Here is a 27467-nt window from a genome sequence, read left to right on the forward strand (position 1 = left end):
CTCTCACATTTTACAGATAAGGAAACTGAGGCCCAGAGCAGTGAAGTGACTTGCTCACAGAAAACTTAAATTTTAGCTCTTTGTGATTTCCAGCCACTGAGGTGTGGTATAGAGAAAATAATGCTAGATTTAGAATGGGGTACAAATTCCAGCTATGCCACTTTACTTGTGTGACCTTGGGCAAGTCATTCAAACTTTCTAAGCTTCAGCTTCTCCATACGTAAAATGAAGAGGGTAGACCAGATGACCTCGAAGGGGTCCTTTAGGCTCTAAGTCTATGATCTTCAGATCCTGATTAGAGCTGTTCAACAATGGCATATGCTGCTTGTTGAGGTAATGAGCTCCCCATCACTAAAGGTGCTTGTCATAAAAAAGTTAGATAACTACCTTCTGGAGAGTCTTCCAACAGTTGGGGATCAAGTGACCCCTTCTAAGATCTTGTGGATGTATGATTCAGTGAAGCCCTTTAGACTACATGGTACTGCGTGTGTGTGTGTGTGTGTGTGTTTGTGTGTGTGTGTCTGTGTGTGTGTGTGTAACTGAAAAAGAAAAAACAAGATCCTCGACATTTATAATATGGCCCTAAGTTGTCGTTTTTGATCTTCAAGCAAATCCCAAGCAGTTGATAATTTATTCAGAGCAGGGATGAGGCTTTTTCTCTCTCAGAAATTTTAAAAACCCCTTTTCTCTCTCAGTGGAAATGCATCCATTAAACACAATGAAACATCTGTTCTCTTGAGTATTTCTAAACTCACTTTTCAAAGGACTAGCTTGTTCCTATGGAGTGTATGTAATGACTTACTTTAGTGGGAGAGGGACTAAAAAAGGGGATTTGTAACTGGAATTGTGGTGGAGGAAACACAGAGAGCCTAGCCAAACTTGGACAGAGGATTCCCCCATGGGAAATCCCCAAGAGCTCACTGAAAAAGCCGCCCTGACAAAGCGGCTTCTCTGGTCACTCTTTCATTCTGGCTTGTTGATCCACTGGTTGCTGTATTTAGTTCAGCTTATAGGTCACAGACTTCATAATGAATAGATTTAAGCTGGAAGAGACCCGAGAGGTCACCTCATCCAACTCTTATTTTACAGATGAGAAAACTGACATCCAGAGAGAAGGAACTTACTCCAAGGTTACACAGAGAGTCATGATTTGGAGTCTCCTGACTCCACACCCAGCACTCTATCCACAATACCAGCAGTAGAGGAAAGAGGACTCACATCTCTATCAGCGTCAGCATGTTACATGAAAAATGAACTGCATTTGGGGTTAGAGTTCAAATTTCTGGGTTCAAATACTACCGCTACCACTAGTGTGACCTTGAGCAAATCATTTTACCTACCTAGAACTTGGGTTCTTCACCTGTAAAACAAGGGGGTTAATGAGATGACTTTTGCAGTTCCTTTAGACTCAGTCTATGACCTGCTTGTCTCTTAACAAAATCAGTGATGCAGGAAGTATATTAATTCTGCCCATTTTTCAGAGGAGGAAACCTCTGAAAGTCCACAACTACACAGTAAATTATGGAGCTAGGATTTGAACACAGGTTTTTGGCTTCCAAAATTCTATTTAATGTCAACCAGATGGAATCAGAACTGAACAGAGCAGGCTAGAGACAAGAGAATCAGGAATCAAACAGAAGTTTCAATTTCGAAGTGAGAGAAATGGCTTTCAAGCAAGGACACATGTTCTGGAACCCAGCCCCTAGTGGTGGTGGGGGCCCTTTAGCGTGGGGAGATCTCAGTACTTATACCAATGACCATGCAGTAAGCATAGCCCTAAGAGGTAACAGCAACAGTGTGACGGTTTGATTCCTAGCAGGGCTTCATGACTAGAAACAATTCTAGGATTTTGCTGGGGCTAAGATCATCCAGGGGGTGAGTACAAGGGATCGTTGTTATGCCAAGCTCAGGGCACAGCCTGCTTGCTGGGCCTTAGCTCTGGAAAACAGGGTGTCTCCTAATATCTTGACAGTACATTCCCCCACGTTCCCATAAGCAGAGGGAAATCAGTCTAGTTCCATAATGTATGGAGGAAAAAGAGGTGGAGAGCCATAGCTGTGAGCATAGTTTACTCTCCTGAACGCTGTTTACAATCACACTTCAAGAGAAAAGGGCTGTTTGGCTTTGCATGGACAAGGAAGTTTGTTGAGAAGCAGAAGAAGCCTTTGAGTTCCAAGCCTAGCCTTTCTGCAATCACTAGCTCATCCCATGGGGAGCTGTCCAATTCTCAAAACAAAATCCATTTTAATTCATTTTAATGAATTAAATGCCTCTGTAAAATGAGAATAATGACAGGACTTACCTCACAAGGCTGTTGTGAGGATGAAATGAGATGACGTATGTAAAGTCTTAAAGGCCGACTGTAATATAATAAACACTAGCTAATAATCATAATGTAACAATTAAATATATGCCCAAGATTTGGGGGGGAAGGACAGGGTGGGAATGGTGTGGATCCTCATGAGCAGTTAGAGGAGCATCAGAACTTTCTCACCTAATGGATTATCATTTATTTTTTAATGACTCATTTTAAACTTGTGACATCAAAGCAAGGTCAACAGGAAACAAATAGAGAAGAAGGAAGCAATAACTCAAGTCAAGAAAAGGGATCGAAAGCCACAAATTCCCCCACTGCGAGGGATTATCTTCTTCCCTGGTGCCTAGGACACAATAGGTATTCAAGTACAGGTCTGCATTTAAAGTGATTTTCCTGGGGCTGCTATCCTCCCACTGAGGCCTCCTTGATGCCACCACTCACCTGCTCTCCAGGAATTGATGTGACCCTTGTGGCTCTCTGGGCCCTGACCACTTATGCTGCCTTTTTAGCTGCAAAGATAGTAATAAACCTTTGCTTCCCAGTGTTCAGGCCAAGAATTCACTGCAACAAGGAGTCATCTCCTATGAACAGAAATGATCAGAAAGCTTGGATGTTGCCTTAACTTTGGTCCTTCACGGGCCACCTGAAAAGGCTGGGCCACAGCTCCTCAGTGCAGGAAACACCAGCAGCAGCTCTTAAGAGTTCAGGTGCTGAGTCTAAACAGGCCTGCAGCAGCCTGGTCCTAGATGCACCTCTCACAGCAGATCATTTTCTCTTTACTGCAAAACTGTCTGTTTATCAGCTTCCCTGCGGCTACCTGATATCCTGTCTCGGATCAGCTTAGAGGCAGAGGTCACTGTCCATCCCTGCATGAGCTGTAAGAAGCCTGTTGCCAGCCAAAATGTGCTGAGGGGCCACCTCTAAAGTTGTGTTCTGTGGAGTAAAAGAGCTATCCAGGGGAGGATCTGAAGAGGGTCAAGAAGGAGCACACTGGGAGTTCTCTCATGGTACACAGGGCCAGAGCACCCTTGTTCAGGCTGCTAGGTGGGGTTGAGCTCTGAACCCATTCTCTCTCCAAGGGCAAGCTGAGTATCACAAAGGGCCATCTCTTTGCACCCATCCTGAAGTAGGAATAGGAAAACTGAGCCATATGCTTCCAGGGCAGGAGTTTGTGACCAGGTCATCCCTCTCTCTCCTCCATGCATCCCTCCCCAGACCAGGAACCCTGGAATCTGTTTTATCTGACCTTATCATACCTGGTCCTTTCTAGGATCCCTGGGCCACAGATATCTGATTTGTGGCTGTCTGTCTTCCTTTGGGTTGACTGAGAGGCCAAGATCAGCCTGACTCCTCTTCTAGTCCCTCCTTTCCCATTAGCCCTTTCCTCCAAAGTGAGGAAAGAGCTGGATGCCCAGGGGACCAAGTTTGGCAGAAGAAAATAAGCACATGGCCAATGAATGGAGGAGGAATCACAAAATGGCATTAAATCAAGGGGAGTGGAGAAATGGGGAAATGTTGAGAAGGGAGCTGGGAATTCTTATGTGTGAACAAATAAGTTCTTTCTGGTTATTTCAGAAACTTGAAGCCTTAAAAAATGCATGATTTGGGCAAATTTTTTTTTTAATCAAAAGGATGTCACAATCCTCTCCAGTTTTGCCCACTTGTTGGCTGCCTGATCTTGAATAATTCTTATCCCATTTCCTCATCTGTACAACAAAGGAATTGGACTCAGTTATCTCTAAGGTCCGTGTCAGTTCTAATTCTTAATGCATGCCCAGAAGCCAGTGCAATAGGAAGTCTCTGGAGCCCATCTCACATCAGGAGCTTACAGAATATTATCCAAAAGGTGAGATCCCTGCCCCCTACAATAACTGCAGTTAAGACAGGAGGCCAATTCTCTCCCTTTCCTAGGACAGCAAATCCTATTACCCCAGCAAGGCCTCTTTCTAGCCCTTGTGCCCAAGGACAAAGCAAGTCATTTCCACCTATGAATCATTCCTACCTGAAGATGTAGGTGAGATGCCTGAGATGCTACTCTGAGATGCCTCTTCCTATTTCCTCTTCCCATTGGAAGGGTAGAAAAGGAAAATCATCTTCATTTGTAAGGACCCCAGGATTTGGAACAGCTAGATGGCACAACATATAGAGCTCTGGGCTCTATATGACATGAAAATTTGTTCATATCTAATCTCAGACACTAGCTGATCCTAAGCAAGTCACTTGTAATATTTGCCTCAGTTTCTCCAGCTGTAAAATGGGGATAATAATAGCACCTACTTCCCAGGGTTCTTGTGAGGATCAAATGAGATAATGGTTATAAAAGTCTTTAGCACAGCGTCTGATGCATAGTGATACATAAATATTAGTTTTTACTATTTCAGAATGAGACCTTAGACCTTAAAGATCATCAAGTGAGCAAGGGTCCTTAACCTGGGTTCCATCAACTTTTTTTAAATAATTCAACATAATTAGTTTCCTACATATTTTTTGCCTTTAAAAACATTACTCTGAGAAAGGGTCCATGTGAAAAAAATCCATTAGGAACCCCTCATCTAGGGTAAGTCTCTCATTTTATTGGAAGTCCACAAAGTTTAAGTGATTTGTCCAAGGTCTAACAGGTTGCAGCCAAGGTGGATTTAAACTTGAGTCATCTGACTCTAAATCTGGAACTCCTTCTACTACATTAGCCATCTAATACAGTGCAGCAGTAGAACTTTGGATTTCCTTTCCATGAATGTTGATTCCACAAAGGCACAGCTCAGCCCTCACTGGAGATTATCATTGATAGGCCAGTCAACGTGTCATAAGAAAACAGTCACAACAAAAGGCTTTCCTTGGGAAATAAGAGTATGAGAAGCTTTATTTACAATTCCATTTTCTTTCAGAAAAGATTTCATTTTTAACTACAGCAAGAAATGACTCAGATGTTTTCTTTTTCTTTCTTCTTGTCCCTGGTTGGATGAAAGAATATCCCTGTGTGCAGAGGTCTCAGTCAACCTCAGGAACTGGTAAAAATTCTGACACTGTCTCTTCTGAGCCTGGCCTGGGGATGAGGGTTCTACAAGAAAGCAGCAGACCAGAAGCTGGGAGCTGCTGTCAAAGGGGTGAGTGCCAGCATTCACCTAGGAATGGAGGCACCCCAGCCAAAGCAAGTCTCCCACTTGAACAGTGACTCAGAAACAGGATGAAGGAAGAAGGCCTTTTGGCAAATACTGCAGGTCAGGCCCCAAGGCTACCCTGTGGTTAGCAATGCTACAAGCTGCTTTCTAAGGAATAAAGAGCCCAATTTCTGCTCCTAATAGGTGAAGGGAAATGCTGAAGATCACAAGGTCCTAGCTTGGTTTTTTTAAGGGCATTTTAATTTTCTTTTAAGTACACGGTGGCATGAGGAATTCAGAAGGCACAGGGGTGCTGAGGTTGATTCTCCAAATTTGTCCAATTGTTCAGCACCTCTAGGGAGACAGCTTCCAACAGCCAGGGATGGGGCCCAAAGGGACTCAGTCAAGCCACACATGGAAAAGCCCTGGTTTCTGCAACAGAAATAAGAACTTCTATTTGTTGTCCAGTGATTTTGCAGGTGTTCTGCCATTCTGAATACTCTCTGGTCTCTCAGAGGGATGCCCATCCTGTGGCCAGGCACCTAGTAATGTGAGCTTCCTGAGGGCAGGGGTATCTTACTTTGGGTCTTTATGTTCATAGCCCAGTGCCTTGCACACAGTCAGTATTTAATAAATGCTTACTGGGTTAAATTTCTTCCAGAGGGAAAGGACAGAGTCCCAGTATGATTTCTTCTGCACACTGAATGAAATGCCTACCCTCCCTCCCCACCCATCTAAGACAATGTGTTCAGATGCATGTGCCAATGAGTAATGGTGATATGTGCTCCAGGAGAGCTCAATCAGGAAAAATATGGAGGGAGAGGAAGGTTTGCTTAGGAAAAACCGACGTCCTTCTCCTCGCCTTTAGAGAGAAGCCATGGCTTTGGTGAATTTCTGACACCATGTGACTGCAGGAAGGGACCGATGTTTTCTGTTGGAAAAGAAAAGGAGAAAAGTAAGACTGATCTCACACTCCTTTGCTGACAACCCATGCTTTCTTCACATCAAATGTCACCTTCTCCATGGAGCTTTCTGATTTCCCCAGCCAGAAGCAATTTCTCTAGCACTTTATATTTGCCCTTAGGTACATTTCAGACCCAAGTACAGGCTCCATGAAGTATTGCATGTCTTTGGTCAAAAGAGCAGCCTTAGCCAAGTTTGGAGAGGTTCGTCCCCAGAAGATTGGTCTCATGACACCATCTGGCAAGGCACGGCAGGGTTGTGGTCCACACCAACTATCGCATTTTTGTCTTTGTGTCTCTAGTGTCTTAGAAAAATGCCTTATTTTTAGTAAGCAATTAACAAATGCATATTAAATTATTATTTGTTGTAGTTGTTGCTTTTTTTTTTGGAGCGGAGAAGGCAGGGCAGTTGGGGTTAAGTGACTTGCCCAAGGTCACACAGCTAGTAAGCGTCAAGTGTCTGAGGCCGGATGTGAGCTCAGGTCCTCCTGACTCAGGCTTCACTGTGTCACCTAGCATATTAAATATGCTGTTTATTTATTAATATTAATAACAGTTATCAACATTAATAAATAGATTTGCTATAATATAATTAATATTTATTATACCATATAATATATATTAATATAATTAATAGATATATAAATATATAAAATAATAAATATTAAATGCAATAAATGCATATTAATTGGTGACTGTTAGGGGGAATGGTGCCCACGCTAATGAAATCATGGATCTTTGACATATTAATGTGCAAATCCCATGTTCTAACTCAAATTTTGTTCACCCATTATATCTTTCCTCTATACTATCTGCTTGACGATCTCATCAACTCCCACTGTTTCCATACAGATGTTTCCTAGATCTCCATATCTGGGAGTAGAACCTAGTCTCTCTCCTGAGTTCCAGTCCTGTATCACCACCTGCCACTGGACAGCTCAAGCTGGAAGTCCTGTAGGCAGCTTAAACTTCAAATGTCCAAAACTGAACTCATTATCCTTCCTCCAAACATTTCCCCTTCCCAGCTTCCTTCCCACTGTCAAGGAGAATACCACTGTCCCAGCCACCCACACTTACAACTTTCATTTCATCCATGGCTCTTCACCTTTCTTTTCAAATCTTACTGTTTTTACTTTTACAGCATCTCTCCTATATGTCCCCTTCTTTCCCTGACACAGAGACTTCCCTTGTATAAGCCTCCTATACCATACTTAGACTACTACAATAGCCTTCTGACTGGTTTCTCTGCTTCTGCTCTCTCCCCATTCCAATCCATCCTTTACTCAGCTGCTGAAGTGTTTTTCCTCAAGTGTAGGTCTGACTATACTTTTCAATAAGTTACCTCTTCCCTCTAGGATGAAATATGTTTGCTATTTAAAGTTCTTCACCACCTTGATCCCTCCTACGTTTACCATCTCCTCCTCACACTTTACTTCCTCCTCATCTTCTGCAATCGAGCTCCACTGGCCTCCCAAATGATACTCTATCTCCAATCTCTGCCTCTATAACTAGAAGGCTCTCTCTCCTCACCTATGACTCCTAGCTGCCCTGGTCTCCTTCAACACACAAGTCAAATCCCACCTTCTTCAAGAGGCCTCTGCCCCCACTGCTAGCCCTTCCACTCACCTTCCATTTACACTGTGTATTTGCATGTTATCACCCCCATTAAATGGGAGCTCCCTGAGAGCAGGGAACATGTCTTTTGCCTTTCTTTGTTTCTCCAGGACCTCTTATAGTATCTGGCACACAACAAGCACTTAATCAATACTTGTTGGTTGACTATTCATCACACACTCCTCAAGGGAAGCGATCATGTCTAATTGATCAATGTCTTGCCTGTCTCTCATCTAATCCCACTGCTGCCATTTTAGGAGAGGCCTCCATTGCCACTTACCAGGATTGTTCTAATGGCCTCATAATCAGTCTTCCTACTACTCTAATCCACCTTTCATTCAACTGCCCAACTACTTCATAGATCTGGCCATCATGTCACTCATCTGCTCAAAAATCTACATGGTTCCCTAGAAGCTATTAAATCAAATTCCAGCTCTTATACCTGCCATTCATTCAATGCCTTCTCCTAGCTGGAGCCCATCTACTTTTCCCATCTTGTCTTCTATTTCCTCAACACATTCTACACTCCAGCCAGTTCAGTGTGCCCTGAACACACTCTTTGCCTTGCTGGCTTATTTTCACTGTTACTGTTCCCTGGCCTTGGTATGTCTTTCTTCCTTCTTTTTGCTTATTGAATTACAACATATTTTTGAAACCAAACTCATATGCCACCTTTTTCAAGAAGCCTTTGCTAATACTTCATCGGCTCTCCCAACACACTTATTATGTAGCCCCATGTATCATGATTACCCTTGTCTGAGTTGTATCCCAAATAGACTGTAGGATCCAGCAAGGCAGGGTCTCAGTATAAGCTTATTTTTTAATCTCTCCCAGTGCCCAGTATTCCATACATTTTATATGTTTAATAAATGTTTATTGAATTGAATCTTTATAGCTCCTCGTGGCTTAGAAGTACATTATGTATATTGTCACAAAAACCTGACTGGTATAGTAAAGCGTTGGATTTGGAGTCAGGGAGAATGGAGTTCAAATCCTGCCTCAGACTCTTGCTTGCTATGCCAAGGAAGGCAGGTGGCACAGTGGACAGCGCGTTGGGCTTGGGGTAGGGAAGACTTAAAATCCAGCCTCTGACATTTCCTAGCTACATGACCCTGGGCATGTTGCTTAAATCCATCTGCCTCAGTTTCCTCAACCATAAAAAGGGGATAATAAAGCATCTACTTCACAGGGTTATAAGTCTCAAATCAGATAATGTTTGTACATAGTAAAGTGCCTGGCACATAGTAGGTACTTAATAAATGCTTCCCCTCCACCACCTCCATGTGACCCTGAGCAAGTCATTTAACTGTTCTCAGCCTAGTTTCTTCACTTATGTGTAGGAATAAATAGCAGCATCTACTTCTCAAGGTTGTCATGAGGAAAAAATCAGATAATACATAAAGTCTTTTGTAGACCAAAATAAATGTTGGCTATTGTTATTATTAGACACTTAATAAATTACTGGTGAATGAATGAATGTTCTAAGAGATATCTCAGAAGTAGGAGGTAGTGACTTGAGAAATTGCCAGGGGCTCTAGGGAGAAAAGAGTTCTTTTCTCAGCTTATCAGAAAGCATCCTTAAACAGAGCTTACCTGGCTAACCAGCCAAGTCAGATTGGGCTCTTAGTGACTATTTGCGAAGAACCTTGTATTCATGTCACAAATTCTATTCAGCCTATTTAACATGATGGGAGATTTTTTGTTGTTTTTTCCCATGAGAAAATGGTCAGTGCTAAGAAACATAAGTTTATTCATAACCCTACCATCCAGCTAGGCAGGATACAGAAATATTGACCTAGATTCTTCAGGTGACTTGAGAACCACAACCCTGACCCCCATAGAGCCATATTCTTTCCGTATCTGAAATAGATCCCTTTGAGTTAAACGAAGCCTGGTTCCTTCAAAGAAACAAAAAGGGATGGGTAGTAATGGTTAAGGAGAATTCAGGGCAAAGGAGTGAGAGAGGGAAAGAATTGTCCAACAGCTCACCTGAGTAAACTCTACTGCTGGGCAGAAATATCAACAGATGGCTTCTGAACTCCAAACGCCGTGATAAAGATGTTGACAACGACGATGATGAACACCAGCCCTGTCGCCAGGTTGTTGAGGAAATCCAGTTTTGCGTGCTTGGCAGGATTATTGAGATCATACTTTACTATAATCAAGGGAAGAGAAAAGAAACAAGTTGGCTTCTATCCAAACACATACACCCCATGTTTTGGTATGTGTTTTAGTTTTTAAGTTTAAAAAGAGCCTTCCCATGGGGCAGCTAGATGGCACAGTGAATAGAGCCCTGGAGTCAGGAGGGCCTGAGTTCAAATCCTCCCTCAGACATTTGATACTTACTAGCTGTGTGACCTTGGGCAAGTCACTTAACCCCAATTGCCTTACCTTCCTCCCTCCAAAAAAAAACCAAACCAAAACAACAAGAACCTTCCTGGGATGGCCACCAATTGGGCAATGGCTGAACAAGTTATGGCACATGATTGTGATGGAATAGCATTGTTGTATATAAGATATGACAAGCAGGGCGGTTTCAGAAAAACCTGGGAATACTTATACGAACTGATACCAAGTGAAGTGAGGGTCTCTAGGTGACATGGTAGGTAGAGTGCCAGGCCTGGAGTCAGGAAGACTCATCTTTCTGAATTCAAATCTGGCCTTAGACACTTACCAGCTGTGCCACCCTGGGCAAGTCACTTAACCTTGTTTACCTCATCTCCCAGGAAATAACAAACCACTCTAGTATTCTTGCCAAAAAAAAAAAAACCCAAATGGGATCACAAAGAATTGGACACAACTGAAAAATGACTGAACAACAAAAGAGTGAAAAGCCAGATCATTGTACACATGTATGATGATCAGCTGTGAACAGCTTAGCTCTTCTCAGCAATACAATGATGCAAGACAATTCCAAAGGACACAGAATGACAAACGCTATCCACTTGATAGAAAAAAAAAATCTATGGATGGAGTCTGAATGCAGATCGAAGCATACATTTTTTTGCTTTCTTTTTCTTGTTTTAGTTCCATTTATTTATTTATTTTGATCTGTGTTCTTTTTTGCAACATGGCTAATATGGAAATATGTTTTGCATGAGCACATCTGTGTAATCTGTATCAAAGAGTTTGCCTTCTCAAGGAGGAGTAGGGGAAGTAGGGAATTTGGAACTCAACAATTATAAAAAAAATGTTAAAAACTGTTTTTACTTGTCATTGAGAAAAATGAAATAAAAACATTCTTTAAAAAAAATTTTAATAAGGGGATAAGCAGGGTGGGGGGGATGATGGAAGGGAGGGCAATGGGAGGAGGGAGCAAGTTGAAGTCAACACTCTTGGGGAGGGACAGGATCAAAAGAGAGAATAGAAGCAATGGGGGGCAGGATAGGATGGAGGGAAATATAGTTAGTCTTATACAACACAACTATTGTGGAAGTCATTTGCAAAACTACACAGATTTGGCCTATATTGAATTGCTTGCCCTCCAAAGGGAAGGGGTGGGGAGGGAGGGAGGTAAAGAAGTTGGAACTCAAAGTGTTAGGATCAACTGTCGAGTAATGTTCTTGCCACTAGGAAATAAGAAATACAGGTAAACGGGTATAGAAAGTTATCTGGCCCTACAGGACAAAAGAGAAGACGGAGACAAGGGCAGAGAGGGATGATAGAAGAGAGAGCAGATTGGTCATAGGGGCAATTAGAATGCTTGGTGTTTGGGGGGGGAGGGGATAAAAGGGGAGAAAATTTGTAACCCAAAATTTTGTTAAAATGAATGTTAAAAGTTAAATAAATAAATTTAAAAAAATAAAAAAAATTAAAAAAAATTTTAAGTCTTTCCATTGGTGGAGTTCATTTCAATGGGGATTAAAATGAGAAATTTACCAAAGACCAGCCTGAAAGTGAACTAAGATGGTGCTACCATGATGGTGGAATAAAAAATAGACTTCCTACTATCACTGTTTTCCTTCTCCTGCCTAAATATTGGTCATTCTACTAGAGAATACAGCCTACAGTAACTACTGAGCTTTTTTGGTGGGTCAGGGAGGAAGGAGGATTGGGGAGTGTAGAAAACGGCTAACTGATGCACACCAGCAACTCTCACTTTGAGAGCTGCCTGTGCACTGAGTCCATGGTCACTAAGCTACCATGTATCACAAGTAAGACCTGAATCCAGATCTTACTGATGCTAAGGTCATTCTTTTGTCTACTACACCATGCTTCTATTTCTCTTACCATCCTGAGTAATAAGCTTTGACTTTAGAGCCCAAGAAATATTTAGTCCAACTGTGTCCTTTTACGTATGGGAAAACTGAGGCCCAAAGAAATGACTTGCCAACTAGTTTCATCCACAATGGTGAGATACAGAAGGAGAGCCAAGATTTGAACCCAGCTTCCCTGATTCCAAATGTAGAAAGAGTTTCCACCATACCATACTGTCTACCACAAAGAAAAGCAGCTTTGTATGGGTACTATTATCCCATCAATGACACGGGAACAAGGGAACTGCAACCCAACCTCAACACGATGCATTTCAGAGAACTGGACACTGGAATTTAGATCTCATTATTTTCATAAGACTCGCGGTTGATTTGCCTTAGACACAGCATGATATCAATAGATTTTTAAATCAAAAGACCTGGGTTCAAATCTCTGTTCTCCTACTGTGTGATATTGGACAAATCCCTGCAACTCACTGAGACTAGTATATTTTTTTCTGTAAAATATAAGCATTGGAGTAGGAGTTCAAAAGCAAGAGCACTGCCTCTGGAGTGCCAGGACATGGGATTAGATCATATTTTTGACTCTTACTACTTGTATAATAACCTTAAGCAAGTCACCAGCTCCTGGGCTTGAGTCTCATTGTTGGTAAGTTATTTCAGTCATGTCTGGCTCTTCCTTGGGGTTTTCTTGGCAAAGATACTAGAGTGGTTTGCCATTTCCTTTTCCAGTCCACTTTACAGATGAGAAAACTGAGGCAAACAGGGTTAAGTGATTTGCCCAGGGTCACACAGCTAGTAAATGTCTGAGGTTGGATTTGAACTCAGGTTCTTCTGACTCTAGGCCTAGTAGATACTCTATCCACTACACCACCCATTAAATAAATAAGGATGCCTGATTACATGACTTCCAATGTCTCTTCCAGCTTTAAACTTATGCTCCTATCACCAGATGATCCGTATGGTTTATATCATCTCTAACTCCTATTAAAGATACACACACACACACCTCACCCTACAGCCCCCTCCCCTTCCTCCACTATACACACAATATTACTATGACTGGAAAGTTTTACTTAAAGTATTCCCTTCTGGCATTTTGAGTCTTGTGGCTGTGCCTTCATTTCATTCTGGCCCAGGCAGTTTTGTGTTCCTCACCTGAGGTTTTTTGGGCTTGACGGAGGGGAAGCTGGTGTAATGACCATCTTTGTTTTGTAATAGTAGTGGTAGGAAAGAAAAAATCAATGTCTGCGGTGAAATTTTACGTGTTTAAGTCAAGCCGACCTGCACGCTGCATGGACAGATACAAGTGCTGTGCCTTTGAAGCAGCTTCTAGATGAGAGAAACGCACTACAAGATTAGTGGAAGGAGCAGTGCAGTTAGTTAGAGGTCACGGCTTTGATCCCAGCCACCATTACTAATTCCTTGGATAACCTGGGGCAAGTCCTTAGCTTCCATGAGCCTCAGTTCTCATCTGCACAAAAGTCATCTGATTTATCTGGACCTGTAGTCGGAAAGATCAGAGTTCAAATCCAGCTTCAGATACTTACTGGGTGACAGTGGGCAATTCACTTAACCCTTTGGCCTCAGCTTCCTCAACTACCAAATAGGAATGATAACAGCACCTAGCTGTTATGTGAATCAGTGAGATATGTTTGTAAAAACCACAGATCCTACAGAAAGAAAGCACTTCACAAATGTTTATTTCCCTACCTTCCCTTGATTTATAAGGTCTCTTCTGTCTCTCTATCCTTTGATCTTATGAAATCTTCTGAAGGTTAGGAACTAAAAGGTATTTCTCAGATGAAAAGGCATCTGAAGGCAGTCAGTGCCCACGGACAGAGAAGATATTTCCCAGTGGTCTCACCAACTAGAACTTTGAAAGTCACCTCCTGGCCTAGCCCAGAGAACTCCAATCTGAAGCCTTCACTAAGAGAAACATGAATTCCTCTAAATGCCTGCTATTCCAGTGGGTTATAAACCAAAGGTGATGTAACTGGGGAGTGTCCAGCAAGGATTAAAGCTTCTTAGCTATGTCAATACCCTTTTCCCTAGAATCAGGGCTCTTCTCTATCTCTCTTTTCAGAGAATCACAAAATCTCCGATTTAGAAAGGACCTCAGAGACCATTTAGTCCAACTCATAAAACACCAAGATTTCTCTTTAGACTAGATCATTAATGACAAATGATCAGGGAGCCTGTGCTTTAAGACTTAAAGGTGAGGGGGGCTCCACTGTCTCCTAAGGCAACTCATTTCACTTGAGGACAGCTCTAATTATTAAGAAATGTGATCCTGGGCAAGTCACTTAACCTATGACTGCCTGTAGAATGGACAACATAACAGTACGTATTTCATAGGGTGGCTGTGCAGATCAAATGAGATAATATTTATAAAAAATTTGGCATGTAGTAAGTAGACCTCCCATCAGGCTTAACTGCCTTCTTGTCTTTTCTATTCATTGTTCCCACTTTATCCTTTAGGGTCAAAAAAGAGCAAGTTGATTCCTCCTCCCAAAGGAGGAATGTTTTCAAATGTTTTCAAAAACCTCATTATCCCACCCTCACTCAGGTTAAACAACCCCATATCTTTACGTGTTCTGGTCTCCTCTTAATGACTTCCGAAGGAGACTGAAGAATCAGCGGGACAAGTGTAAAGTGAATAAGGCTTCCATGGTTGGCAAAAGATGCTGGGAAAGGACAAGATTCATTCTTTCACAAACCCTGATCCTGTAATGACCCTATGTGAGGCTTGTTAGGGAACACAGAAAGATGAAAGAAGACTTAGTCTCTGACCTTGAGGAGGCTACAGTGTAATCGTGAAGACAAGAAATATATCCTAACATCGTTGTTTGTCCTTCATTTTTAAAGAGGACCAATGACATCACGGGGTGATGAAAATATTGACTTGTGTGTAAACTGGATTTCATTGAGGCAGAGCTGCACAAAGTCATCCACCTCACTCTCTCTTCCAGGGAGTGGAGCCAAGGTGGCAGAGCAACAGCACGGACTTTCTAGAGTGCTCCCGCCAAGCCCAATCAAATACCTGTAAAAAATCGCTCTAAACAAATTCTGGGGCTGCAGAACCCACAGAATGAGAGAGTGAAGCAAATCTCCTGCCCAAGACAGCTTGGAAGGTCGCCAGCAAATGTCTATCACTCTCTTTCCAGAATCGCTAAAGTCCAGTGGCAAGACAAAAGTCAGAATGACTGGAGATGGCCTGGGATGCAGTGGATGACGTTGGTGTCTTCAATGTCTGACCAAGCACTAAGTGCCTTCATGGTGGTTGGAGCAAATTGTCCTCATTTGACCAGTCCACTGGGAGAAGTCATCAGATGTCTGGGGCAAATATTCCTCTAACTCATTACAGATTTGTGGCCCATCTGTTGCCCTCGACCTGGTTTAGCCTGTCTGCCAAACAAGGGTGTGGCCTCTGTGCATATTATAGTTTCGTGGAGCCACAGGTGAGAGTTGGGTGACAGGTGGATACCAAAGGTGGATGAGCAGCCCTGAAAAGGACTCGGTAAGCCCTCACACCAGAGGCGCTAGTCCTCCAGGATTCCCCATAAAACTATAATTAGAAGACTCAATGACCTCTAAGGTCCTTTCTTACTCCAAATATCCAATCCCATGATCCTATGCAGAGAAAAATTTGAAATCTCAGACATCTAATAGACTCTAATCCTAACCCAGAATTTAATAAATTCTTGTTGAACTGAATGGAATACAAAGGGCTCTGAACATCAGAGCCTGAACTAATTACTTTAGAGGGGAAGAGGTGAGGGAGGGAAGTCAGGAATCAGGGAAGATATCATGGAGGAGGTGGCATTTGAATTGGGTCTGGAAGGGAGAGTAGGAGCTTGAGATGTACAGAAAAACATTCCAAACACAGGGAGGGATATGAGCAAAGGTACAGAAGCAGGAAGCTGAGCAGGTCAGATATTTCTGGGGAACACAAAGTTATCCAGTTGGGTTGGTTGTGTTATCTTAGTACACCATGATCTCTGAAGGGTAACCCCCTGAAGGTATTCTCACTAACTCTGATTCATGCACCATATATGATGCAAGGTGTCATCTAAGAAATGTACAGTAGTAAAGGAGGTGGTCCCAGAAATGGATGGATGGATGGATGAATGAATGAATGGCACCTATTAAGTGTTTATCATATACTATGTACCAGGCACTGTACTAAGTTCCAGGGACACAAATACCAGCAAGTAAGACATTTCCTGCCTTGAAAGAGCTTATATACTAAAGGAGGAAGTTAACACATAAAGGGGAAGGAGAGTAAAGTACGTTTTAGAAATAAAATGATTAATAGCTAGCATTCGGTCAGTACTTAAGGTTTGCAAAGTGCTTTGCAAGTGTTAACTCATTTGATCCTCACAATAACCCTGGGAAGTAGGTGAGATTATTGTTCCCATTTTACAGATGAGGAAACCGAAATTGGGTGAGGTTAAATGATTCACCCAGGGGTACACAGCCAGTAAGTGTCTGAGCCCAGATTTGTACTCGGGTCTTCCCAACGCCAATCCACAGAGCTACCTAACAGAAATAAGTAGTAAGCACATACAATTAGGAGCCAAGGTAAGCCCTTGATGCCAATGCAGTGCCTCAAACATAGGAGGTGCACCTGTGCTACCTTGAACTGGACTCCTTGATTTTTTCCCCTAATTGAATGCTCCCTGCAGAGAGCTCACATGGTACCTTCCTGAGCTGCAGTCAGAATAGGGCAGGGAGCAGGGGTGACTTCCAAATGCCAGGCACATAGAGCCAGAGCACCTAAACGTGTTGCGATGGGGGGCAAAAGAGAAAGTGGAAGGCAGGGACTGTCATGAAGCACTGTGCAGGTACCATCCAACTGGCCGGAGAGGGCAACTAGGCATTGAGTAAGCTATGACTGGCCCCTCCTATGGAGATGAAGCATGGAATTATTTGCTCAGGTTTCTCCAAGCCACATCTGAAGAGAAACCTTTCCTCCTCAGACCTAAATGAAGTGTCAGAATAACCAATGGAACCAGAAGCCAATAAGAAGAGAGATGGAGGCCACAGACGCTGTTTTGTGAAAGGAGCTCGTGAAGAGACTTGGCAGTCTGGTCTCTCTGCTTCGAGGCCAATCATTGGGCTCTCCATGAAATCTGCCCACAGTCCATATGAAATGCCCAGCTTTCCAAACAGCTATCCATTGCTGAAAAGCCTGCTTGACTACAGAGAAACTCAAGGCTTTGGCCAAAAGCAGGATCATATGTCTTTCCAGAAAAGGATATAATAAACCCAAGTCTTCCTCTCCTAGGAGAGTTATTGAAAATTCTGTTGACAATTCAAAAAGGTGGTTGCTGGCCAAAAATAGGCAGGCCTCTAAAGGAAAAGCAGCAGAGCTCAATATGGAAAGAGATCATAGGAGCACAGATTTCCAGCTGAAATGGACTTTTGAGACTTTCTAATCCAATCCCCTATTTTATCTATGAGGAAATTGAGTCCTAGGGATGTTAAATGACTGACTCAGATCACACAGGAATGCACAGTAAAGCTGGGATTTAAACTTGGGTACTCTGATACCAAATCCATTCCTGGGTTGTCCAACTTCATGAGCATGGTGCACTGAGGAAGAAACAACTAATCAAAGCCCTCTCCAGCTGATAGAGCATGCTAATAAGGCACATATCATCCATCCCTCAGTCATCATACTTTTTAAGTAAATGCACTACAAGTATCGAAAGGATACTAGATATCTAGAGAAAGAAGGACCTCAGAGGTCATTCAGTTCTCTGATTAATTTGACATAAAAGGAAACTGAGATCCAGAGCAGTTAAATTACCTACTCTTAGTCATACAGCTAGTAAATGTCTGAGCTGAGATTTGAACACAGGTCTTTTTGACTCTAGGTCCAATGCTCTGGAAGCTTTGGCTTCTCATCTGTACCTTCCCCTCCCAAGTACTTTCCTGTCTTTTCTCTGCATGGATGTCAAGGAGGGGTAGGGAGCTTCAGATCTCATTTCTAGACTCAAACCATAACTCCTACATCTATGAATCTCATGTATTGCTAGATCCACACCTTCACATCACTAACTGCTGGCATCTCAATAATAACTGGAAGCTGAGGAAACTGAGACCTAGAAAGGAGAAAGATATGCCAGAGTCAGCTAGGCAATAAGAAGAAAAGTCCTATTTTGAACCCAGGTCTAATTAACTTCAAGCCACTGTACCATGCTTCAAGTTGACTCCATTTTTCATTTATTAAGTGCCTACTGTGTGCCAGGCTAAGAGATGGTTGTTTTCATCTTTTTGGTTTACTTCCAATCAGTTGGCACTTGTCAATCCCTCAGCTCTGCTTAGAGCCCAAGCAAGCCCTCACCAAGCTTCTCTTTAACTTGGAACTAGGTCAGGAATGTGCTTGATCCTTAAATCAGGTCAAATATTATCTCCCTGAAGCAGGAACTGGGAGGAAATGGCCTGTTCAGAGGGTCTAAGGCCACAGGGAGACAACCAGAGGAGGAGACGGCAAGGGAGAACAAAGAGATAATGATGGGGGAGGAGAAGGGCAGGAAAAGGAAAAAGAAGAGGGAGACTTGGAAAAGAACAGAGAGATAAATGGTAAAGGAGTCAAAAGAGACAGGAAGCTAAGGGTTTACTGCTGCAAACTCATTTCTGATCACAGGATCTAAGATCTAGAGTTAGCCATCTTGTCCAGCCCCTTATTTCACAGACAAGGATACCGAGGCCCAGGAATAAAAACAAGAGCTAGCATTTGACAGTACTTCAGGGTTTGCAAAGTGTTTAAATATGTTATCTCACTTGAGCCCCAAAACAACCTTATGAGTAGGTGCTATTATTATCCCCATTTTACAGAGAAGGAAACTGAGACAGACAGTGCTAAGTGACCTGCCCAGGGCCAAACAGCTAATAATTATCAAAGATGGGATTCAAAGTCCAGTCTCACAGCTAGATAACTTCAATGAGGAAGGTTAAGAAACTTGCCCAAAGTCACACAGATAAGTGGCAGAGCAAGGATTTGAACTCTCTTCCCACTGTACCATCCTATATGCCTCACAGTGCTGGATCTCTGCCCTTCCTCCTGCTCTTCTATTACCAATTCCACCAGTGACTGAGAGCACCCAGCTTCTCTCCTCCTTCAAATTGTTCAAGTCCAAGGCTTTGACTAACATAGTCTTTGGACTCTGGAATTTGAGGCTTGCTGAGTTCAAATCACAGTCTAGCCGTAACAAGTCTAGTGCAGGGGCCAAGAATTAAGCCTCAACCCAATTGACCTTTGGGATTAAGAACTGTACAACAGGATCCCCCAGGCTGGTGTGAGTGCCTCGTGTGGCTGCTCGGTATCTAAGGGGTAGTTTTTCCTTCTCATCCTCTGCGTTACAAAAGCAGACTCAGGGCTGCCCCCATCTTTTCAGAGGTAGAAGACTATGGGTATGGAATGTTGCCCTACTGTTAGACATGGCCAATGTGTTGGTTTGTTTTGCTAGACCATATTTTTGCTACATTTTTGTTTTTCCATTTTTGTTACAAAGGTAAAGGATGGCAGTAAGATATATCTGAAAATGAAGATGTCAAAACAAAATATGTCAAAAATAAGATATATATAAAACAACAAGAATGACTTCAGAGATTTGATTGGGTTAATGATTCTCATGTCTGTGGGTGTCTGGGCTCATTTTGAGCCAAAAGCATAGGAGCTAGAATTCCTTCCCCATAAAGTAACACTGGTGACCTCCCTGCTCCCACTCAAGGATCTAGACTTATCTCTGGCCCACAGGTCCAGGCTGATTTCATACTGCTTCACTCCAAATGCCCCTTCCTTACTCAAATTAACTTTTCCTGCCCCAGAGCCCACATCTAACTACGTGGCTGTTTCCCTGGCCTGGCAACAAGGACCAGGTCCTTAGTGCACATGGAGATAGGGACTTCAGAAGTCAGCACCAGGGGCTTTTAGGAATGTTGATGGTATGGTGTTGTCACTCAGGTGACCTACGATTAAAGGCATTTATGTTGGCCCAAAGAAGGGAGATTACCATCTGCATTTAGAGGGTCCGCATAGCAGAGGCTCCATGCTCCCTGCATGACTGATGTATGACCCATAATCACATGTGAGGCTGGACCTCCTCAGAATGCTTCCCTTCCCCTCAGCTCACACACTCCAAGGTGGTGCAAGGGAAAGAACACTGGCTTCAAACAGCAGAAGATCTGGATCTGAGTCCTACTTACTAATATAAGGAGAAGTAACATGATATACTGAGCAGCAGTGGTAGCCTTAGAGTTGAGACCTGAGTTCAAATCCCATTTCTGACAAAGGGCAAATCATTTAACCTCTTAGTGTCTTAGCAACAATTTAGGAACTCATTTAAAAATCGTAAATGTATCCCAACAATCTGAATTCTCCATAGAGGAATGCACATCCTTCCTATATTTACCTATATTGATAGGCCTCGTGACCAAGGTACATATAGCACTTCCCATTTTACAAAGGACTTTAAATACACTTATTTACTTACTTGATCCTCACAGCCCTGGAACGTAAGTAACACACGTGTTATTATTTCCATTGACAGATAAGAAAACTGAAACCCACAAAGGGAAAATTACTTACCCAAGGTCACATGTAGAAGAAGTGGCAATTCTAGAATTTGAAGCCACACATTCTAATTTCTGAGCTCTTTCATATGGCTAATAGGATAGAATGTTCACCTTGGAATCAAGAAGTGCTGATCTGTCTATGACATGTGCTAGCTGGTTAATGATGAGAAAGTCACTTCACTTCTTAGCCTCAGTTTACTCAACAATTAAATGAGGTTCATAATAGCATCTACATTGGGAGAGTATTGTAAGAATCAACGAAATAACACATACAAGACATTTTACAAGCTGAGGAAACAGAGGGTCAGTGGATTTAAATGACTTCCCCAAAATATCACAGCTAGTGAAGTGATTGAGCCAGGATTTGAATCAGGCCCTCCTTAAATCCAGGACTGTGCTACCTCCTGTGATCTCAATTCAGTCAGTGTTGGAGGCCAGCAGTGATGCCAGGACCCTGGCAGGGCACTGCTAGCAAAGTTGTGACAGAGAGCAATGGGCATGTCCACATCAGGCCAAGTTGAGGAAAAGCTCACCTAAGGAGTAACTGCCAGGGCTTCAGAAGAAAACCATTGGATAGTTTCCAATTTCATGCTAACTAAAGGCTAAGCTTAACTTTTTCTGTCAAAGGAAGGTGTTAGTGCCCTCTAAATTTTCATACCCTGGAACAAAGCTTCTATTACCCAATCTTAGTTACTCCTTAGGCTAAGCCTATAAACTGTAGGTGATTCGGCAATAGATAATGGATAGAGCGCATACCCAGAAAGATCAGCAGCACGCCCACTCCCACCTGGAGTACGAGGGAGACAGAGATGAGAACGATGAGTGGGACAAAGAAGGCAAAGGAGGGTCCTTGTTCTATCACAGCCTTTAGCTGGGAGGCATTGGCCATCAGCAGGGCAATGTCCAGCATGCTTTCAGCTGCACTCTTCTTGTTAGCATAGTGGTTCATGTTGATGGATCGGTTCCTCCAGCCCCAGCCAGCACCAGACTGAAAGGGGAGAGCGAAAAGGACTAGTTAACAAAAGAACATGTGAAGTTTCAGAAAACTAAAAAGCTGAAAGACAACACTGTGGCATCAGCTAATAGCTCTCATTTATATACCACCTTACGATTTTTGCCCAAGGCTTGGCTTGCAAGTGCAAGGATCATAGACACATGACTTTATAATCAGACACAACTTAAAGGTTACCTTTTAATGAGGATACTGAGACCCAGAGAAATAAGGAGATTTGCCCAAAGTCACCTGGATAATGAACAACAGGACCAGGATTTAATCCCAGATTTACTGACTTTTCCATGGCACTGTCATTTCACAGATAAAGGAACTGAGGCTCAGTGAAAGAAAAGGAGCTGAATGGTGGGTAAATGCAGAAACTGAGACACTGGAGAAAACCACTTTTCCCACTTACTACAGTGTTTGAAACTGTCTTGGATTCCACAAGTAGTATCTAGGAACTGTTTTCTTTAGCAACCTTATCCCCATATATTTTGCTTCTTAAATATGAATTAGCATAAATACACCTCCTTGAAACAGGGGTTATTTAGCTATTTCCTCTCTTTTTCCTTAGTAGGAAATTAGAAGCCACCAAGGCAACAAGACAGAGTCTAGGAGATGAGGCAGAACAGTAGAAAAGTCACTGACTGTAATCAGAGAAGTGAGATTAAATCCCACTTCTGGTGCCAACTAAGAGTTACTTAGCTCTTCTCAGCAATGCAATGAATGACCTAAGACAATTCCAAAAGACTTTTGATAGCAAATGCTCCATGATAGAAGACTTATGATAGAAAATGCTTTCTCTACATCCAGAGAAAGGATTATGGAGTCTGAATGCAGATCAAAGAACACTATTTTCTTTTTTGTTTGTTTTTTTTTTCTTTTTCATGGTTATCCCTTTTGTTCTGATTCTTCTTTCACAACATGACTAATGTGGAAATATGTTTAATATGATTGTATATATATATTATATATACAGCCTATATCAGATTGCATGCCACCTTGGAGAGGGGAGAAGGGAGGGAAGAAGGGAAATTTGGAACTCAAAATCTTATAAAAGTGAATATTAAAGACTAAAAAATAATCAATTTTTAAAAAAATATCAGAGTTGTACAAGATGACTTCTAAGGTTCCTTCCAACTCTGGCCCTATGATCGATCCTTGGATCACATTTGGGTATTTATTCCTCTCCCCTTTATGTAATGTGATGGCCTGAGAGTAGCTTCACTATGCCCCAAAATGCCTCTTAACTAAGTTCAATCAGTCTCCTTTTAAAAGTGAGGTGGGAAAAGTAACAGTGAGAACACTTGGATACATTCAAGAAACTTGGATTTGATGCCTGGTTCTGACACTTTGTGACCTTAGAGAAGACACAAGCTTTCCAAATTTTTGGTTGCTTAATCTGTTCAATGTGAATCATAATGCCTGTAATCCCTGCCTCAAGGGATTATAACAGGGATTTAATGAGATAATATAGTATGTCCCAAAAGTCATAGTGCCTCAAAAGCTTAGAACTGCCTTAAGACTTTAGGATACCCTGTATATTTACGTTGCTGTGTAAAATTTAGAGAACAGCGTTCCATAAGTGTTTCTTCTCCACTCAAAAGGTTATAGAGCTTTATCCCCACAACAATGTTATGAGAGAGGTAGAAATTATACCCATATCTCCTGCAGAGCCATTATCTCGGCTTTTTCATAGGAGCTTTTTCCTTAAACATCAGCACTAAATACATTCATTCACTTAACACAATTCAGGGTTTGGCGTTGGTTTTGTTTGTTTTATATTGGGTCTCCCTAGTTCACTGGGATAGGAAGTGCAGAGTCCACGTCAACCAACCCAACCTGTAGTGAAGATTTAACCTATTCAATTTTTTCTGCCTGGCAGGTTTTCCCCTCGTTAGGCAGCCTAGTGGCCTTCCCCTCCCAGGAATTCACCATAGTGGTGTTGGACTTTGGGCAAACATTCGCACTTCCTACAGCTCAGAACTCCCAAGCTCAAGTGATCCACCAGCCTCAACTTACTGCAGTGGCATGGAGTACATGCATATACCACCACAACTGACTTTAGCCCACATTTGCTGATCAGCTACTAAATTCAAGGAGCTGTGCCTAGCACTATGGGGGATATAAAAATGAAGACACTGGTCCTGTTCAAAGAGCTTATACTCAGGTTAGGGGTGCAAGGGTAGATAAAATGTGCACATGTAATGGTAAAAATAACTGATATTTATTTAATATTTAAATATTTGTATAACTTTGCATACACGACCTCATATGATCCTAACAATCTCATACCTCCTCACGTCCGTCATAAGGACAGAATCATTCAGTAATTGAGTCTTATTTTTATCATCCTCATTTCACAAGTGAGGAAACTGAGATTCAAGGGGGTTGAGTGACACAAAAGGTCTACCATAGCAACCACATCTCATTGAGTCAGGGAGAAGAAAGAGTGTCGATAACACTGGATTTTCAGATTTTCCAATTATTGACTGGGGTTCCCATGTATCTAAAGTCCAAGGGACTCTCTCCTGGCCTAACCACCAAGCCACCCAGCCTAAAGACACTGCATGATCTTTGGATCTTTTTGGCCTGACAAACCTCCTTTGTCAGTGGTACTGACAGCCTCCCACCACATCCCATAAACATCCAAAGGTTGGTCCTACCAGGGAAGTTACCTGGTATGCCTCAGAGGTGCAGGAGATAATCATGCAGTCATTAAATGAGTGTAATTAGTATTTTTTAAAAAGTGAAATCAGATTACGGTAAAGAGAAGAGAGCACTGGACTCAGAGTTAAGAGATTTGGGTTCGACTCCTGATTCTGACACTTACCATGCAATCCCCCACAATTCAACTTCAGTAGTGAGAGACTGGAGAGCTAGGAAGTGGCCATATGATTGCAGGCCTTGAATGCCAAACTAAGAAGTTTGGATTTCACCCTGTCAGGAATGGGGGAATCATTCCAAGAGAATCAATTAACTAAATGCACCATGTCACTTCAAAAGCCACTTGGTTTATTTTACCTTAAACTCCAGAAGTCAAAGGGACAGAAGAATGTGTTCCTCCAAAGAAAGTCCTTGCATGTGACTAAACCTTGCTATAAGGAGTTTCTGAGTACTACACAGTAAGGGAATGTTGGGAAAGAGACTGAAAATTTTGATTTTTAATTAATTTTAAAACCAGATGAGTAAATTAGGAGAAAATTATTCATGAATGAGTGAAATCTATTTCCTTTTAAGAACATATTTTCAATTATTGTTTTTCAAACAAGTACTTAGCCTACTGCCTGGCACATATTATGTACTTAATAAATGTTTATTGAATTGAAATCAATGACTATTTTTCTCCAAGGGAGAAATGTTTTTAAAATCATTACTGTTTTCTTTTCCTTCTCACTTGTACCTGAAATCTCAACAATGATTGTGACCCTGTAAGTCTGTTTGCTTGGATTATCACCATCAATAAAGGTGCAGAGCAGGAGAAGAATTAGAGTCAAGGCAACAAGCATTTTTAAAGTACCTACTATGTGCCACACACTCTAAGCCCAGAGGCTAAACAAAACACAAAGACAGTCCCCAATCTCCAGGAGCTCACAATCCAATAAGGAGAAAATATGCACATATTTATGAACAAACAAGCTATATACAGCATAAATTGGGAGGAGACTCAGAGGAAGGCACTAAGATTGAGGAGGGCTGGGCAAGGCTTCTTGCAGAAGGTGGGACTTTAACTGAGACTTGAAGGCAGCCAGGGGAGGCAGGAGGAGGAGATGAGGAGGGAGAGTATTCTAGGCATAGAGGACAGCTAGACAGACTTGGAAAGTGGAGAGTTGTGTGAAAAAGAAAACACTAGGAGGCCAGAGCCAATGGATCACAGTATGTGAAGGAGGGTACATTATAAGAAGACTGGAAGGGTAGGAAGGGACCAGGTCATGAAAGTCCTTTTTCTCATCAGAATGAGGAACTGAGATTCACTTAGTTAAGGATGGAATGATTCTGGTCAGACCTAGTCATTGACTAGTTTTCCGTATCAGCATTCACTTCTCTCTCCACACAGACACTTTCAATGCAGAGCCCAAACAGTCCCAAAGTACATTATGATTCACAGGGCCAAAGGAAGGCCAGGGAAGAGGAAAGAAACTGGTGGGCATTTGGGAGGGAGGAGGGGGAAAGGGAGCAAGAGGAAAGAGAGGGAAGAAGGGGAGGGAGGGAGAGGGGAAGGGGAAATGGAGCGAAGGGGAAATGGAGGGGAGGGGAGACATTTAATGGAAGAATTTCTAAATCAAACCCCCTGGATAGAAAATGAGGAGTTTCTCGATTCTAATGAACTCCTAGACCATGCAGGAGCTAAAGTGTAGAAAGAGAAAGAGAAAGAGAAAAAGACAGAGTCCTGATATGAAGGAATAAACGTGGTCCTTTGCTGTGGCCAGCGCAGTCGGGCATGTCCGGGGTGGTTATGGGGCTCACAGAGCGAGGATGAAAAGACAGGAGGGACACAGAGGTCTACACAAGCTGAGTTTATTCTAGACATACTGAGTCAACAAATCAGCGGGGTCGGGGTGCTTATATAGCAAAAAACCATAGGGGTAGCGTGATTGAGGCATGAGAACAGAACAGATCGTGATTAGTAGCAAGGGGCCTCAGGCCCTCCATTCCTGGAGCATCATCCTGTATAGCAGGGCCCTCCATTCCTGGAACTTCAACACCGGAAGTCAAGGACATTCCCATGAGAACAATGTCCCACTTAACTTCTCAAGTCAGCTATTACCCTCCCCAGGAGGAGGGGAACTCTGGATCAGGGACTCTTTCAAAGCCCTCAAGGTTATCTACAGTCCTTTATTAGATCTATTAGAACCTTATTAGAACTAGACCCAGATGTGAGCCATATTTTTATGTTCCCAGGGAAAGCAAGGGTAGGGGCACAAACTAAAGATAGCAATTTGAATTGAACCTAATCTGCACAAACTCAGAGTTTAAAAACTGGATAGTGGGTTAGGCAACTAAGTGGCTCAAAAGAGATTTGGAAATTAGTTCAAATATGACCTCATATGCTTGCTTCCTAACTACATGACCCTGGGCAAGTCATTTAACTTTTCCCAGCCTCAGTTTCCTTATCTGTACAATAGAAATAATAATAGCACCTACTTCACGGAGTTGTTTTGGGAATTAATGAGATAATATGTATAAAGCACTCTGTGAATCATGAAAGCACTGTATAACACTATTGTGTTTTATTTTAGTCATGTTTTGTTTTTTACATTAGTTTTCTCCCCTCCTCAGAAAATCATCACTTGTAAGAGAGAAAAACAATTTAAAAACCAATTCAGCAAAACTAACCAAGACATAAACTATACATGATAGCATAAGTAATGCTCCTCACCCTTAGTCCACCACCTCTATAAAGAAGAGAAGGAGGTATATTTCTTCTCCTTTTGGGGGTCAAGCTTGAATATTATAATGCAGTGTGAAGTTTTGAGGGGTTTTCACTGTGGTTTCCACTCATGTTATTGAATTTATGGTGTATATATAGTCAACTATTATAATGCCGTATTTTAAATAAGGCTTTATCCTTTTCAAAGCATTTTCTCCTCCACGAAATCAATGACACTATCAATCCTTCCTCCTCAAATGATTCTGTATTTCCTTCCCTGCCTCCCCCGAGACAATGGCTGTCCTTTTAGG

General features: G+C 42.2%; 1 protein-coding gene across 1 annotated transcript in view; it reads right to left on the reverse strand.

The window, feature by feature from the left end:
- Positions 1–5146: 5146 nt before the first annotated feature.
- The window catches only part of NINJ1 (ninjurin 1), a 52457-nt gene continuing 30136 nt past the window's right edge, over positions 5147–27467 (reverse strand). Inside the window, exons 2-4 of the mRNA XM_072598211.1 lie at positions 21548–21779; positions 9981–10146; positions 5147–6346 (exon numbers count right to left, since the gene is read on the reverse strand). Of these exons, the coding sequence (XP_072454312.1) occupies positions 9992–10146; positions 21548–21779 (387 nt within the window). The 3' untranslated portion in view covers positions 5147–6346; positions 9981–9991. The remainder of the gene's footprint in view (positions 6347–9980; positions 10147–21547; positions 21780–27467) is intronic.

The sequence above is a fragment of the Notamacropus eugenii genome, chromosome 3 (assembly GCF_028372415.1).
Source record: "Notamacropus eugenii isolate mMacEug1 chromosome 3, mMacEug1.pri_v2, whole genome shotgun sequence".
NCBI lineage: Eukaryota > Metazoa > Chordata > Mammalia > Diprotodontia > Macropodidae > Notamacropus > Notamacropus eugenii.